The 17,674-nt window shown below is 46.1% G+C and overlaps 1 protein-coding gene across 11 annotated transcripts in view; it reads left to right on the top strand.

Annotated features, from left to right (window-relative positions):
* The window catches only part of LOC103215804 (arf-GAP with GTPase, ANK repeat and PH domain-containing protein 5-like), a 62,862-nt gene extending 47,110 nt beyond the window's left edge, over positions 1-15,752 (top strand). For 10 of the 11 annotated variants that reach the window (XM_073018958.1, XM_073018959.1, XM_073018960.1 and 7 more), the window contains 4 exons: positions 185-285; positions 2,956-2,991; positions 6,293-6,344; positions 6,594-7,015. In XM_073018958.1, the coding sequence (XP_072875059.1) occupies positions 185-285; positions 2,956-2,991; positions 6,293-6,344; positions 6,594-6,722 (318 nt within the window). In that variant the 3' untranslated portion in view covers positions 6,723-7,015. Of the gene's footprint in view, positions 1-184; positions 286-2,955; positions 2,992-6,292; positions 6,345-6,593; positions 7,016-15,540 lie in introns of those variants that run through there. The other variant, XM_073018965.1, reaches the window with a different exon arrangement.
* The last annotated feature ends 1,922 nt before the right edge of the window (positions 15,753-17,674 follow it).

The raw sequence follows: 17,674 nt of genomic DNA on the forward strand, positions 1-17,674 counted from the left end.
CCGTATCTTAAACATCGTCTCTGGAAGTTAAGAGCCTCTAATGGGTTTTCTGTAGAGTGCACATGATACCGCACTCAGGCAGTTCAAGGAGTGTAAGAAATATCTTAGCGCTTTGTCATTTGACATTTTAACCAAGAAAAAATACACTTTGATAAGTTTAACTTATACTTCCCTTCCCTTTCAGGTATCTACTGTGCGTTTCAGTCAACAATACAGCTCATGTTCAACAATATTCCTTGATGACAACACAGCCAGCCAGTCTTATCTTACAATGACAATAATATCGTGAGTACAACTATACTGCCAAGGGATAGATCCCTTTATTCTAAAATTATTTCAGCCATTTGGTTGTCCTCTTCAGCAATCAGTTTAAGAAATTGGAGTCAACTATATATTGATATCCAGATTCTATATATTAAGTATATATTAAGTATCAATTTCTCTTTTAATCTTAGATGTCATGGTACAAGGAAAAATCAGATAGCAAAGAAACAGTCCCAGAAAAAGTGTATTTTTTTGATGCCTTTATGCCTTACGACAATGCTGAACGCATTGAATTGATCAAGTTTTGAAAGGAATGGAAAGTATTCTCTCAGATTCTCATTTGGGTCATGAGAAGGATAGGCTCCCTTTATTGAATGTTTTTCATGAAAACTTAGTCGTTCAGTGCATTATAGGCCTAAATCAGTGTGTACTACTTTGAACAGTAGCCTTGGAAGAAGGAACAGCTTTTCCTCTTCTGGCACCACAGTGTATCTGCATTTGAATTTCTCCCATTGTGCGTGAGCACCTCGTGCGCCACAAAGATGCGCTTTGAGAGCACCCTGAGATGCAGTTTATTTTAAAAGGGACAACAACCAACACCACCAACAGCTCCTAGTGGCTGTCCAGTGTACATTATTATCATCTCCTTGGGTTATGAGTGTTGATTTTTAGAACACAGTTTGGAAAGTACTAATTTAGAATATTAATGTCTTTATCTTTGATTTTACTTTTCATTCTGTAAACATGGCATAACTAGCTTATAAACAATTTCATTTCAAATGCACTAGCCTTTTTAGCTAATTCAATTGTCAATAACTTTTACTTCAATTAAAAATGGCAAGTTTACACTCATAATAATGTCACTTTCCTCCCTCCCTTTTAATAATAGTTGTGATGAAATTGTGTTTCAGCAAAAACTGGACTCAAACTCTGTCTCAAGTCCTGAGCTTTGGGACCTGTTGAGTAATCACTAAATGTCTGTAGTCAGCCAAGTCTCTTAAATCTTTGAGCACACATACACAAAAACTACTTTGACTAGAGTCCCTGGCTTCTTTGAGTTCAAAAGATTTTGATGTGTTAGCATACAATTCAAAAGTAGCTTTGAAGATTAATCTTGCTCGAACAAATGTCATGCTTTTTTCCTCATTATTCTACTTTTTGGAAGTCTACTTTTGAAAGTAAAGTAAGTTTTAATTTGCCATCAGCAAATTTGAGAAATAATTATTTGGTATATTAACTATTGGTGAAATAAAGGTTTATTGAGCAAATTAATAGGGCAAATTGACTTCAAGAAAAGATTCTGAAAAATGTTTATCACGAGTCAGTAGTGCAGTGTTGTCAGTGGGATAGGTGGAACTCACTGAGAACACTTATGCAAAGTTTTTTTTCAAAATACAGATCTGAAAACAGATGTGTCTTCCCATCTCCACTTTCCCTCTATCTCTAGGCACTGAGAAGCCTTTTAGGAAAATAGGGATGGATGTGAGGCATCTTTATGTGAAGAAAGGCATCCCAGAAGATTCTGATTTTCACTCCAGCTCAATCATTCCAAACTTTGCTGCACGTTGAAATCACCTGGGAAACTTTTACCAACAACCTTGATGCCCAAAGTCATACCCAACACTCATTGCGTTAAAATGTCTCACGTTGAAGATGAGGCCATTATTAAAGCTTCTTAGGTGATTCTAATGTGCAGCAAAGTTTGAGAGCCACAGCTTAATTTGAGTTTAGGACAAGAAACTGTTCCTATTTGGTGGGACCTTGGGCAAGTCAGTCTTAAGGTTTGTTTCCCTGATCTGTAAGATGAGTGTTGAATTAAATGTCATGTAAGGTCATTAGTCCTTTCCAGCATGTAACTTTAAACTCCGTGATTTTAAAATTATTTCACAGATGAAAACTACTTGAAGCACTATAGACATATCCATCTTACATGCTAATGTTACAGGCTTTTTAAAATGTGTTAATATTGTATAGACCTAGTAACTAAAATTGAGATTTGCCTTCTCTCAGTTGTTTTGAGCCTCATTCTACAAAATTAGCTGGGTGTGGTGGCTCATGCCTGTAATCCCAGCTACTCGGGAGACTGAGGCAGGAGAATGGCTGGAATCTTGGAGGCAGAGGTTGTTGTGAGCCAAGATCACACCATTGCACTCAAGCTTGGGCAACAAGAGTGAAACTCCATCCCAAAAACAAAACAAAACAAAACAAAAAAGTTACCTGGGCATAGTGGTGCAAAGCTGTAGTCCCAGCTACTTGGGAGGCTGAGGCATGAGAATCGCTTGAACCTGTGAGATGGAGGTTGTGGTGAGCCAGGATCACACCACTGCACTCCAGTCTGAGCAACAGAGTGCGACTCTGGGTCAAAAAATAAATAAATACATAAAATAAATCACATGGGACGAAAGGTTTTGTGGGTAGAAGAGCATATAACAGGGAAATCTGTTATTATTTATACAATATAATGATCAACAGAAACACGTCTTCTTAACAGCATATTGCCTTGCATTTTGGTTCTTATATTTTTGTGAAAAACCAAGAAATGAAACAAAGTGCCCTTATGGTGGTGTTCCAAACTAGAAGATTTGAATTTCAGGGCCACTAGGAGAGTTTCCTCTGCCCGCCTTTTAAAAAATGTCTTCAGGCCTAACAAGTGATAACATCTATTGTTATGAATTGTTTTTCCTTCCACAGAGTGACCTTGGAGATACATCATGATATCACGCAGAGGTGAGCTTTTTAGAAACCTGTCTTGTTATTCTAGCTAATTACTTTGCAAGATGTCAAGCTCAGTGTTAGGTCACAGCTGTAGACATCATAAGCTGTATTGTGCCTGCTAAAATATCGAAGCAAATTATTTGTGTTTTCTTTGTTCCTTAAGACTCTTAATTCTTAAATGATTGAGCATCTCAAAGAGTGTGTTTATGTTGATTATATTGATATTGACTGTGGTAGAAATAGAAAACTGAGATTTTTTTCAAAATCTATTTTTAGTTTAGATTTCACAGCCTTACCACTGTTGATATTATGAGCTAGATAACGCTTTGTTGTGAGGACTGTCCTGTGCATTGCAGAGAGTTTAGCCGCTTTCATGGCCTCTACCAACTGGATGTCAGTAGTAACCCTGACCCAGGTTGTAATACCAGAAAATATTCCTTGAGAACAATATTTTTAACAGAAATTTTTCACTGAAAAATAACTTTTCTACAATAAAAAGTTGAGTAAAAAGTGTCATGTATTTATATTATTTAAAGTCTCTCATGTTGAGCTTGATAGGAGACAACTGTATTCTCTAGATCTTTCTTTCTAATTTGCTTTTAAAAAGCAGTAAGAGACTGGGCGCAGTGGCTCACTCCTGTAATCCCAGCACTTTAGGAGGCCGAAGCGGGCAGATCACAAGGTCAGGAGATCGAGGCCATCCTGGGTAACATGGTGAAACCCCGTCTCTACTAAAAATACAAAAACTTAGCCAAGTGTGGTGGCACACACTGTAGTCCCAGCTATTCTGGAGGCTGAGGCAGGAGAACAACTTGAACCTGGGAGGTGGACGTTGCAGTGAGCTGAGATCGTGTCATTGCACTCCAGCCTGGGTGACAGCAAGACTCCGTCTCAAAAAAAAAAAAAAAAAAAAAAAGCAGTAAGATGGCCGGGCGCAGTGGTTCACACCTGCAATCTCAGCACTTTGGGAGGCCGAGGTGGGTGGATCACTTGAGGTCAGGAGTTTGAGAGCAGCCCCACTAACATGGTGAAACCCGCCTCTACTGAAAGTACAAAAAATGACTGGGCATGGTGGTTCTCGCCTGTAGTCCCAGCTACTTGGGAGGCTGAGACCAGAGAATCACTTGAACCTGGGAGGCGGAGGTTGCAGTGAGCCGAGATCTCCCCATTGTACTCTAGGCTCAGTGACAGAGGGACTCCGTCTCAAAAAAAGAAAAAAAAGAATCAGTAAGATGACCTAACCTCATGCAAATATGTAGTTGGTAAAAGGTGTATTTTTAAAGTTTTCAGACAGTTTTGGGTATTTTTAAATACTAAATCAAAACTTCACAAGTGCTACTTTCTGAAATTAGTTCCAGTGGCATTTTATGTATTAATAAATTTATTCCGTCAGTACTCATTGATCTTTCTTGCACAGTAAATGGATCTTTCCTCCCATACTTGCATTTATAATGTTATGCATTAGTTACTTGGAATATATTGGTTTATGTTTTATTATGTCAAAAATCACTTTTAGTTTAACCACCAATCTTACTTTAAAACACCTTTAAGTATTGAAAAGCTGTCAAGCCTACAGTAGCAGGAAGAAGTTTTTCAAAGTCCTCAGGAAAGCTTAAATTTCATCATTGGGAACAAATACTTATTTTCCTTGAAGGGACAACCTCTCCATTTATTTTTGAGAATGATAGTTGTACTTCTTTTTAGACTGAGTCTCATTCTGTCACTTGGCTGGAGTGCTTTGACATGATCTCAGCTCCAGCAATCCTCTCACCTCAGAATCCTGTGTAGCTGGGACCACAGATGTGTGGCACCACGCCAGGCTAATTTTCTTGTATTTTTGGTAGAGACAGGGTTTCGTTATGTTGCCGAGGCTGGTCTTGAACTGCTGAAGGAGCTCAAGCCATCTGCCAGCTTTGGCCTCCCAAAGTGCTGGGATTTTACAGGCATGAGCCACTGCGCTGGCCCAGTTTTACTTTTAAATAAAAATGATGTTCTGTGAAAAAATTGGTTGTTCAGTTCACAATTAAATCCCGAATTCTTTTTTTTTTAAACAACAGCAACAACAATAACCATACTACAGTCAGCAGAAGCGCTTCTTGTTAACTTTTCACTTATTCAGAATATTAAGGAGACATGTCAAGATTTAGTAACATTAATTTTTACTGCTTCATCAAAGACATTCTTAAGTAATTCAGGCTACATTTTTTAACTGCAGGGGACAGTAAAGAATAGAGTGACTAATGTAATTGGTACCACTGCCTTGATTTATGCTGAGAAACCAGCAGTTTTACCCATTTTTACTTTTACACAATCATGGCAAGTGTCAACGAAAAAGCAGGCAATGACGTTGTATTACTTTTACAAATTTTTAAATTTTTTAATCAGCTTTCTCAGTTTTAATTCATATGATTCAGAACAGTGTTGGCCAGGCACAGTGGCTCAGGCCTGTAATCCCAGCACTTTGGGAGGCTGAGGCGAGCAGATCACCTGAGGTCAGGAGTTCAATACCAGCCTGGCCAACATGGTGAAACCACATCTCTACTAAAACTATAAAAATTAGCCAGGTGTGGTGGCGGGCACCTGTAATCCCAGCTACTCGGGAGGCTGAGGTAGGAGAATCACTTGAACTCGGGAGGCAGATGTTACCGTGAGCTGAGATCACGCCATTGCACTCCGGCCTGGGCAACAAGAGTGAAACTAGGTCTCAAAAAAAAAAAAACCCCGTTGGCCTCTTCTGGAAAGGGTCTTGGGGATCCTGAGAGGTCCACAGAGCACATTTGGAGAACCACTGGTTTATCACACAGGCACAATGCATTAGTTTTTTACAAAGTTTAAAGTTCATCAAAGACTGGCCTCTTAAAAAGGCAGATGAGTTTTTAATTCAAACAACAGAAAATACATAAATACATCATGAGACTATACTACAGAGAACTAAAGAGAAAGGAAGCTAGAAAATCTGAATCACGTTTACATTTATTAAAGTTCATCACTACTGCTTTGTAAAACATTCTTGTGTTTCAGTGTGTGGTTAGAAGAGTGAAAATATATTTGGTTTATTGCCATCGCCTGTTAGGGAGAGTCAATACTTATGGGCACTTCTGACTGGTTATCATATAAAAGACTTCACAGTACAGGACATGAAGTGCTGTGAAAGAAGTAGTCAGGAAATCCTCTGCAAGTCAGGATCCAGGAGAAGGTTTCGTAAAAACTGCTTTGGTAAACACCAAAGCACACAGGAGGCATTATTTTACTAAACAGGTATTATACTAAGATATTAACAGCTTTTGAAGTAATGCACACTCTTATTTTATAGAGATGCAGATAGATCTTTGAGCGTATGTGATGAAGAGTTATACTCATTTACGGTAAGTGGCGCTTTTATTGAGGTTGTATTTTCATCATACACTTGTATCTGTTTCATGCTGAAGTCAAAGGCATCTTTTTTTAAATCTTCCCCATTTCATGTCACATTTAGTCATCTTAAGTGTTGTAAAAAGAATGTGCTGGAATAAGAACTGATCTGCAGCTGTGTTTAGTTAGTGAGCTAGTATGAGTAAATATACTACCCAAATAACAGAAAATGTATCTTTTTTTTTTTTTTTTTTTTTTTTGAGGTGGAGTCTCTCTCTGTAGCCCAGGCTGGAGTGCAATCATGTGATCTTGGCTCACTGCAGGCTCTGCCTCCCAGGTCCCTGTTCAAGCAGAAACCTGAACCAAATGAACAAGTTCAACATCATCAGTAAGAAGAACTATCAGTGCCATAACTCTAATGGAATGCACGGGGAAGGATTCCACATCATTTTTGTACTGTAATGGCCAAAAGTGCATAACTTCAGTCCAGTCATGGAAATACATCAGACAAACCCAAATCGAGGAACATTTGACAAATACCGATCAGTACTGGTTCAAAGTGTCAGGGTTACAAAAGATAAGGAAAGACTGAGGAACTCTCACTGCAGTCCTACAAAATGGCAAGAGACTAAGAAATAACTAAATGCCCCGTGATCCTGGGTGGCACTTGGGAACAGAAAAAGGACATTAGTGGAAAAAGTGGTGAAACTCCAGTAAGGGCTTTAGTTTAGCTAATATGTTCATTTTAAATTAAATAATTTAAATATATTTAAACATTATTTAAATGTATTTAATTAATTAAATTGGTTATTTTATGAAATAATTTTAATATAGTTAAATATGAGAATGTGGATTTCTTTTTTCTGATCACCGTACTGTGGTTATCTAAGAGGTGAACGTTCAGAGAGGCTGGGGGAGGAATAAATGGAAATTTTACTTTTGAGTTGGAAGAGAAACCTACCCCATCAGTCACGAAACCCTCACATTCACGGCAGTGTGTCGGAGGTTCCAATATGAATGGGATTTCATTGTCAGCATGAGGTCCCTGTGGGGGGAGTGGGGCTCCCTGGGAATCTAGTGGAGAGCATTCGGGGCTCCCTTCCTCAGGAGCCTGCCCTTCCTGCACAGAAGCATCAGCCTCACCTCTGTAGCGCTGCCCCTCTGCCTCTCAGAACCCACTCGGCTTCAGGCAGTTTCTACTGCCAGCCTCCTTTCACAGATACAGCCTCCAGCGACTCAGCCCTGCCTTCCCAAGTGTTCCTGTCTCTCTTGGGAAGGGATGCTTTCAGATTCTGCACCCCAGACTTCCCCGGGCAGCACCTACTCCTTCATTCTTCAATTCCACAGCTTTCCATTCTCACTCTGAGGGTCCTCTCCTCCTGGGAGTGTGTGTTGCTGGCAACAATGAAGATCCCCCCTGGCCACCCCTCATGCCCTGTTCTTCTGCACTTCCCTGGCTTCCTGTGTTGGTTCTGCTGGTGTCACCTGCTTTTGGGTTTACGTGGCTTCCCAGCTTCCTAATTTCTCTGAAGTTGAGTTTGATGTGTGTGTTGATGATGGGCTTTTTCTTCTTCCTCCCCCTCCTCCTCCTCCTCCTCCTCTTCCTCCTCCTCAGTCTTGTTGTTGCTCCATATAGTTTCCAGAAGGAGAAAAGGGACACTGTAAAATTAAGCTGCTGCAGGCCTAGCACAGTGGCTCACACCTGTAATCCCAGCCCTTTGGGAGGCCGAGGCGGGCGGATCACCTGAGGTCAGGAGTTCGAGACCAGCCTGGCCAACATGGTGAAACCCGTTCTCTGCCAAAAATACAAAAAATTAGCAAGGCGTTGTGGCATGTGCCTATAATCCCAGCTACTCGGGAGGCTGAGGCAGGAGGATCTCTTGAACCTGGGAGGCAGAATTCGGCAGTGAGCTGAGATCACGCTACTGCACTTCAGCCTGGGCAACAAGAGCATCTCAAAATAATAGTAGTAATAATAATAATAATAATAATAATAATAATAATAATAATAATAAAGCTGCTGCCATGTTTCTATCAGACCCAGACATCCCGCAGAGTGAGCTGGAATTCTGTTTCTCTGTTTCACCTCCATACCCACTGGCTCCTCTCTGCCCGCTCCCTCTTGGGCTGCATCACCAGCATGCCTCGCTCTCTGGCCCTAGTGGAATTCAGACAATGGGGGACATCACAGGAGGTGGGAGAGAGGAGATGTGGTTATTCGCTCAGATTCTTCCTTGCTGGTTTGGCAGTGGCCACATCTTTCTACTGATGACTGCAGCTCCTGATGATCCTCCTCTACACCCACAGCTGTCTTTGGGGTCTGTGGACACTTTTCCTGTCCCTCTAGACCCAGGGAGAGAACAGCTCCCCTTCTTCCTGCTCCAGGGCATTCCTCATCTCTCACCGGTTCCCTTAACTCTGTCCACACTTCTGTGAACAGCCTGTTTCCTCAAGTATCCATTCGAATACGTCCTCTGGCTTCCCCCAGGAGCCTGACTGGTACCCACAGGTGGGTGGATGCTGGCGTGCTGCCGGGCCCCTGTTCCTCTGGTGACTGGCCAGCCAAGTCTCCGGGAGTCTCGTTAGCGGGGGCAGGCGGTGGGCACAGCACAAACTGTGAGCTCAAATCCACAGAACAAAAGTGGGAGAAGACACCGGCAGGATGGACTGCCAGAAAACTCTCAGCATTCGTGACGTCTGTCCTTTAAATCACACAAGGCATCATCAGGCTTTAGACATGAGACAGCCTAAGTATTTAAGTATTTCAAATAAATTATTTTTCAGAATTGGTAATTGCTAAGTTGGCAAATTGCTATTTGAAACACTGGCTCTCCTTGACTCAGTGATTCAGCCAGCTAGTCCCTTGCCAAGCTAGTTTGTTGGGCAAATCCCACCTTGAGAATGTATCTGCTCCTGTCAAAGCCAGATTCTCCCTGCCTGAGGCTGGACTTGACCTTCTGACTCAGGATATGCTGACTGGGGTCCCTGGGTCCAAGGGAAGCCCCCTTGGGCCCACTGTGGGCTGGACCTCTTTCACGATGGGGTGGGGGGGGGCAGGCCCCACCTAATTCACCCTTGACCTCATCCAGGCAGGTGAAGTTCCCTGCAGGAGTCACCTGAGCCCAGCCCCTCAGACCAGGATCCATCACGGTTAGGAGGATTTGGGGCTATCTCAGGTTCTTTGGCTAGAAAGGGGTCCCACTCTTAGGGGTCTGCCCCAGAAGTGGGGCACAGAGGGCCTGCTGGGGCCCATGGGCTGGGCTGGGTGGACGGGGATCTGGTTACAGCAGCAGCAGCTGGAAGGCCAATGGGAGGGCACCAGGGCCTGGGGCCCATGTCTGGTCCTGGGCCTCCCCAGGCCTCTTGTCTTCTCCCCCGCGGGCATTCGGGATCTGTGTCTGGACCCAGCCTTGCCCAGGAGGTCTAGGGCCGTGGTGTGTTGTCATTAGAATCACAGTGCTCACACCAAGGCAGTGCATTAAATTAGCAGGGCAGGGTCTCATGGGCAGGCACCATGTGGAGGGGGTGGGAAGGGCAGTTGTCCCCAGAGGCTGTGGTGGCTCTGGGCTGGGCAGTGGGCCAGGGTCCTGCTGTGTGGCTGAGCTCTGACAACAGGCTGTCTGGGGCTGGTGAGCTCCTGAGAGAGGGGACTGGTGCAGAGTACCCTAGGGTGGGAGCTCATGAGGAGGGGGTCTGTGGGGTCTGGAAACCATTCTAGAGCAGGCAGACGACACTTGTCAGGGGAACAGGCATAGAAAGGACCCATGTGGGGGTGGGGGACACACAGCCTCAGAAGGAGCAGGGAAGGGCCTTTGACAGGTCCAGGGAGCATCCCTGAGGTTTCCTAGCACAATTCCCACCAGCCGTGTCCCCGGGGTCCCCCCACCCCCCAACCCTCTGCAGTGCCAGCCCAATGCCCTGAGCAAAACATCCTGGACTCTGGCTGTTACAAAGGAGGACACGGTCATCTGGACCCGCCCGAGCTCCAGGCCCCCCCACTTTCACAGCCCCGTCTGGATCCAGAAGTTCATACGTATATCAATGAAAAATGTGCAAGAATCGTATGATTGTATTCCCTTTCATAAAGAGGGCCCCTCTAAATTGTTTAAGCCCCGATTCACCCCTGCCCAAAGGAGACAGCAATGGCATGTGTTGGGCCGTGGCCTTGAGACCCAGAGGTCCTGCTGCCCACGATACCCACTGCCCACCCTAGGGGGACTGGCCATAGCCCTGGAGCCCCCAAACACCATGCAGGCATGCAAGAGGGTCTCAGCTCCAGAGTCCCAGGCTGGGAGGGCCCACAGTCCAGTAAACTAATCAGGCCCCAATACACCCAGGAGAACAGCTCCAGGAGCCTGCACTGGGGAGAGAGCCTCAGACCCCTGCCCCAGGCCTGCACCCCAGAAGGAGGAGCACAGGAACACCTCTCCTTGGCTCCTGGCCAGCGGCAGTCACATCTCCCAGCCCTCTGGCTCCAGGCAGCCTCATGTCCCAGTCACTCCTTGGCCCACCCCACCGGTTGGTCAGAACTCACTGCCCAAGGGCACCGCCCAGCACCTCAGTGACGAGTGGAGGGAACAGGTGTTTACCAGGAGCTGGCATGCTTTGTCTCAGGGATGATTAGTGACACAGCCAGGAAGGCACGCTATCCCCATTTTACAGGTGAGGAAACGGAGGCTCAGGTTGGGCTGGTGACTAAGGGAACCAGCATGTGGCAGGTGGCTTGAGGCATCTCTGTCCATCATGAGTGACTAGGGAGCAGCCCTGCCACTTCTCATGCGATGTGCCAGGAGCCAGGGAAGCTGCTTTCTCGGGGATTCTAATTAGGACTGGAAGCATCTCCCTGAGTGGTGGTGGAGGCCTCTGTCTACTCCTTCAGGACTGCCAGGGGATAGGAGGGCACCACTGATGTCACAGAGCCTCTAGGGTGAGTGAGCATCAGCTGAGCAGCACTAAGTGACTATGTTTCTGCTCAGTGCTGTGCCCCCCTGAACACCCCACCTATCCCATGGAGGCTGCAAACTGCTCTGCAGAGCCAGGGTCTCCAGGAATGGGGAGGACAGTCACCCTCACTCCACTTGTGTTTGTGACCCAAAGCACTGCCCAGATCTCCAAGCCTATAGAACCCCCAAACCCTTTACCGGGCCACATGGCGGACCTTGAGCAGTAGGCTTAGAATCCTAGGCCTTGTCTCCAGGTACATATCAGTGCCCAGGCTTGGGAAGCTTTGGTCTCGGGGGGCTGGGACTCAGGCCCTCTGCCTCAAGGAAGAGGCATGTCCAGATCTCTCCTGTCCAGCCTCAGCCCTGCTCCCTGCCCCTGTCCTTCACGGGGTCCGTAGGACAGGGCTACAGAAGTCTCATGCTGTCAGGGGATGCTGCCACCCCAGTGCCTGCTGTCGCCCTTTCTGACTCACCTGTCCAGCCTGGGCTGGAGCAAGGGCTTGTTGCCTCAGAGCCTAGAGCGGCACCAGGGGCAGCTATAAAAGCACGTTGGGCCAGTCCTCAGCATCCTAGTTGGCCACTGTCTGCTGCCACGTGATGCTGGGAGGCCTGGGGAAGCTGGCTGCTGAGGGCCTGGACCACCGCACCGAGAAGGCCACCGAGGGAGTCAGTGAGGACCCGGGGCTCCTTTCTACCTGGGCTAGGGGTATCTGGGGCAGACTGGGTCTGTTGGAGGCGGATCTTAGTGGGCAGATGAGGCCCTGGGGGGAGGCCTTGGTCCCTCAGGAACCCTGGTCTCCAGCCCCACCAGGACAGCACAGAGTTAAGGGGTGCAGAGCTGGGGAGGTCTCCTGGGGGCAGGGCATGAGTCCTGGTGCTAGGTGAACACTGGCAGCTTGGACCCTTCCCTCTGGAAATCTGGGGAACCTTTCTTGTCAAAACAGCCTATTCTGAATAACCTATGCAGGAAAAGGAAGATGGATTTTTATTTTTACCATAACTTTAAAGCTTCAAAGATTTCTTAACAAGTCACCAAGTCTGATCTGTTCAAAGTCAAAAAGGACATTTTCAATTTCATCCAAGTCCCCTAAAGCATGTTTATTTTTATTTGTATTTGTATTTGAAACAGAGTCTTGCTCTGTCACCCAGGCTGGAGTGTAGTGGTGCGATGTTGACTCACTGTAAACTCTGCCTCTTGGGTTCAAATGATTTTGTGCCTCAGCCTCCTGAGTGGCTGGGATTACAGGCACCCACCACCATGCCCGGCTAATTTTTGTATTTTTAGCAGAGACGGGGTTTTGTCATGTTGGCCAGGCTGGTCTCAAACTCCTGACCTCAAGTGATCCGTTCCTCTTGGCCTCTCAAACTGCTGGGATTACAGGCATGAGCCACTGCGCCCAGTCCCGAAGTGTATTTTATATGCGGAGGTCAGCAGCTGTGCGTGGGGAGGCCCAGCCAGGCACCACCCGTGGGTCATCATGTGAAAAACAGTCTTGCCTGAGTTTGTGTTCTCTTTCTAAATGGCAGCAGACACGTATTTTGTTTTTGACTCTGCAGCTGGTGTGGACCACCTGCTTTAACCTTTCACTAGCCTCTGAGTTTCTGCATTCCTGTTGGGAGAAAAGCTGAGTGTTGGGAGAGAAGCTGAGGCAGGGCTTGCTAGATTTGCGGGCTCCTTGCTTCTAGCACTCCCATTATCTCAAGTAGCCATATGTTTCTCATTCACTTGATACACTATTTCTTTTCAACCCTCACATCCTCACCACCTGTTTCCTTGGTAGATCACCAATAAATAGCATGCGCTCCCACACTCGCGGTGGCCCCCTGGTCCCATTTTCTCTCTCAAACTGTCTTTTTCTCATTCCTTTGCCACCCCCAGACTTTGTCGCCCCTGCGGCCTGGTGTTGGGTCTCATCACCCCAACAGATTCCTATTCTAAAGATGAGGGAACCCAGAGGTGGAAGGTAGAGTTAGAGTAAGAACCATTTCTTCTGACCCGAAATTTTTCAGTTCTAGCACGCTACCACCCACACTTTAAAAAACTCTGAAGTAGGCAGAGAATTCCCTCTTGTTGGAGGAATTGCTTTGAGAGATGTGGTTTTACTGGATGAGGCGTTGGAAACTGACCTGAGGCAGGCACCAGCACATCCTGAGAGGGGTGTGACCTGGCACACAGGCCCAGCCTGGGCTTCATGTCTCAGCTGGCAAGATGGCCTGCTCATTGCCATTCCAGGCCGGGCAGGGCCAAGGGGCTTGGGGGACTCGTGCCCTCATGGGGCTCACTGAGCTCGTCTCCAGGCAGCCAGGGCCCTGACATCTCTGAATGAAGCCAGCTGTGGGGGAAGGTCCTCCTCCTGAGCCAGTCTGTCCTGGCTGGGGGTGGCATCCCAGACCCCCACCTTGGATGTCCAGGGATGCATAGGTCCATTGTGAGGATAAGTGGGCCTGCTGTAAGCCCTAACCCTGGACTTGGGGGGCAGTGGGCCTGCTCTGAGCCCTCGCCCTGGACTCAGGGACACTGGTCTCCTCTGAGCCCTCACCCTGGACTTGTCTCTTGACTCAGGGGCAGTGAGCCTGCTCTGAGACCTCGTCCTGGACTTGTCTCCTCTGTTCAGTTCATGCGGTGGAGGAAGTGGTGAAGGAGGTGGTGGGACATGCCGAGGAGACTGGCCAGAAAGGTACAGCCGGCTGAGGTCGGGCAGGGAAGCAGGGAGGGAGGAAGGGAAGCCAGGTGCTGGGCCAACCTGTTCTTTGACTAACCAGGTCAAACTCTGCCCCTGATGTCGCAACCTTTCAGAGCCTCTCGGCTGGGGCAGTTATCTATGCTCATCGGAGGCCACAGAGCGTACTGCGTTAGGGCACTGTCTAGATGGTTCTCTCTGTGGAATGATAAGAAGACAAAGTCACAAAAGACTATGTGACAGCACACTGGGACAAAACATTTAACATGTAAAATTCTATGTTAAATGTTAAATTGATGTGTGTGAGCTATGAGTAGAACTATGTACAAAGCATGTGTATATCTCATTCCTTTTAAACAAAATAGATTCCGGGTAGATGAAGGACTTAAATTTACATAAATGAATTTATTAACTTACTAGGAGATAACCATCTTAGCTTAGGCTGCTATTATAAAATACCATAGGCCAAGCGCAATGACTAATGCCTGCAATCCCAGAACTTCGAGAGGTCAAGGCGGGTGGGCCAACTAAGGTCATGAGTTGAAGACCAGCCTGATCAATATGGTGAAACCCTGTCTCTACTAAAAATACAAAAACTAAGGGGGGCATGGTGACACATGCCTGTAATCCCAGCTGCTCAGGAGTCAGAGGCAGGAGACTCCCTTGAACCTGGGAAGCGGAGGTTGCAGTGAGCTGAGATTACGCCACTGCACTCCAGCCGAAGTGACAGGGCAAGACTCTGTCTCAAAAACAAAAACAAAAACCGTAAACTGGGTGACTTAGAAACAACAGAAATTTATTTCTCACACTCCTGGAGGATGGGAAGTGCAAGATCAAGGCAATGGCAGATTTGGCATCTGGTGAGGGCGTCTTCCTGGTTCGTGGATGGGCCTAGCTGTGTCCTCACATGGTGGGAGGAGCTAGCTCTCTGTGGTCTTTTTTATGTGGGTGCTAATTTCAACCTCCCAAAGGCCCCACCTCTGAATACCATCCCATTAGGGCTGAGGATTTCAACATATGCGTTTTGAGGGGGAAGACATCATAAACATTTAGACATAGTAATAACATAAGAGACTTTGGCCTAATCTTGGAGAGGGGAGAATCTTTAGAACCATGAGAAAAAAAAAAAACCAGCAGCCATAAAGGAAATACTAAGTAAATTTGACAATCCAAAACTTCGAAATTTTCTATTGCCAAAAAAAAAAAACCAAACAAACAAACTATAAACCAAGCCAAAAGAAAAATCACAAACTGATGAAAAATGTGTGTAATAAAAATGATAATCCAATGTAACAACCCAATATAAAAATGGTCAAAAGACATGAGCAGGCATTTTCCAGAAAAAAGGACAAGCAGGCAATGTACCCATGAGATGCTCAGTCTCACTCACAGTTGAAGAAATACAAGTTGTCGGGGAAATTAAAACCAAATTCAAATTCATTCTGCCAGGAGTCCTGCTGCCCTTGGTCCCATTGGGCCACTCCAGGGACTAATCCATTAAGATGGCCACATCCCACAGGCCACTCAAGGGGACACAAGTTCAGCCGGTGGATCACTAGGACATTCTTCCTCTTTCTTTCCAACAGCCATTGCCGAAGCCATAAAGAAAACCCAAGAGTCGGGACAAAAAGATGAAGGAAGTCACTGAGACAGTGACCAACACAGTCACAAATGCCATCACCCATGCAGCAGAGAGGCTGGGCAAACTTGGACAGTGAGTGCACCTGCTACCACGGCCCACCCTTCCCGAGTCCCAATAAAAAACCATGAAATCTGTACTTCGAGCCCTGGATTTATTCCCATTTGGATACAAACACTAGGCAAAGTATTTTCTTGTTGATATAAAATATTTTACATATGTATGGAGTATATTTGAGTATTTATTACATGCACAGATTGTGTGGTGATCAATCAGGGTGCTTAGGGTGCCCATCACCTTGAACATTTGGTATTACTATGTGTTGGATACATTTCAAGTCCCCTCTTCTAGCTACTTTGTTTTTTTGTGTTTGTTTTGAGACAGAGTCCTGCTCTGTCGCCCAGGCTGGAGGGCAATGGTGTGATCTTGGCTCACTGCAACCCCTGCCTCCCAGGTTCAAGCAATCTCCTGCCTCAGCCTCCTGAGTAGCTTGAACTACAAGCACAGGCCACCATGCCTGGCTAATTTTTTATTTTTTATTTTTTGTATTTTTAGTAGAGACGGGGTTTCACCAAGCTATCCAGGCTGGTCTTGAACTCCTGACCTCAAGTGATCTGCCTGCCTGGGCCTCCCAAAATGCTGGGATTATAGTCATGGGATACCGTGCCTAGCCTTCTAGCTACTTTGAAATATACAATACATTGCTGCTAAGTATAGTCACCCTACATGAAGTATTTTTCAACAGAAACCCTTTGCATGTCCCCCTTGTCTCCTCTGCTGAGGCGGACACTGGCATTGGGGCCCCTGCTGCTGGCTGGATAGGTCCCCATGATGAATCAGATGCTTCTCTCTCACGCTAAGATCTTTCATGTCAGGAAGGGGCTCTTCTGGATGAATAGTGTCTGTGCTACGTTTCCTAAAAACCTGTTTCCCCAGAAACTATACATAGCTTTCAGCCACCTCAGTGCTTCAAGAACACGCTAAGGGGGGACCCTCATTTGTCTTGCATGTTTTTGGATTTTTCTTGAGATGTTCTTGCAGGACTCAGGGCAGATAACAGACCAGCTTGATGAAGAATTTAGCAAGGCAGGCCCCCACTGAGCTGCTTCCTGTTCTCCCAGAGCTCAGATAAGCATTTCTGCTGGACAGTTACAGAATCTGGTCAAGGAGAGACTGAGTCACTGCTCAGTCATCCTGGAAGCCGCTGTTGATTTTTTACTTTCTTTTTTTTTTTTTTTAAGACAGAGTCTCGCTCCGTTGCCCAGGCAGGAGTGCAGTAGCATGGTCTCGACTCACTGCAACCTCCACCTCCTGGGTTCAAACAATTATCCTGCCTCAGTCTCCTGAGTAGCTGGGACTACAGGTACCCGCCACTATGCCCAGCTAAGTTTTTGTATTCTTGGTAGAGATGGGGTTTCACCATGTTAGCCAGGATGGTCTCAGTCTCCTGACCTCATCATCCGCCTGCCTTGGCCTCCCAAAGTGCTGGGATTACAGGCGTGAGCCACCGCACCTGGCCCAGAATATTTATGCAGAGACTGATGTCAGGCCTACGTGTTGATAGTGGGTAGTAGTGGGCAGAGGCCTGACCCTCTCTCTTTCTTCTCATGAGCAAGTCAGTATCATACAGGTTAAACATATCTTTAAGTAGCATTTAACCTAAAAAAGTTTTTTTAATATAAAAAGAGAAATAATTTATAAAAATATTGCATCCCCTATTTATCTTGCTGGAAGCTATTTGTTCTTAGCAGAAACAAGAAGAAAAGGTGTTTTGCTTAAAAAATAAATGAGTTGCTCACCCTATTTCTGGATCTCGTCTAGAATTGGCCTCACAGTTTGGGAACAGCCCAGGAATAGCCAGTGTTTTAGCTTTGGAACGTTTGCCACTTTCCAGCTACAGCTGGATCTTATATCTTGGTTTGGTTTCTGATGACTTTCAAATTCTCCTGATCCAAACGCGAGTGCAGAAACACGAGCATACTGTTGGTGGCAGTACAGACTGAAACACCCTCTTTGGATGGCAGTGCCTCAAACAGGACTTTATTCTCCAGGTGTGCACAGGTACACACAGGTGCCCAAAG

The sequence above is a fragment of the Chlorocebus sabaeus genome, chromosome 9, assembly GCF_047675955.1.
Source record: "Chlorocebus sabaeus isolate Y175 chromosome 9, mChlSab1.0.hap1, whole genome shotgun sequence".
Taxonomy (NCBI): Eukaryota; Metazoa; Chordata; class Mammalia; order Primates; family Cercopithecidae; genus Chlorocebus; species Chlorocebus sabaeus.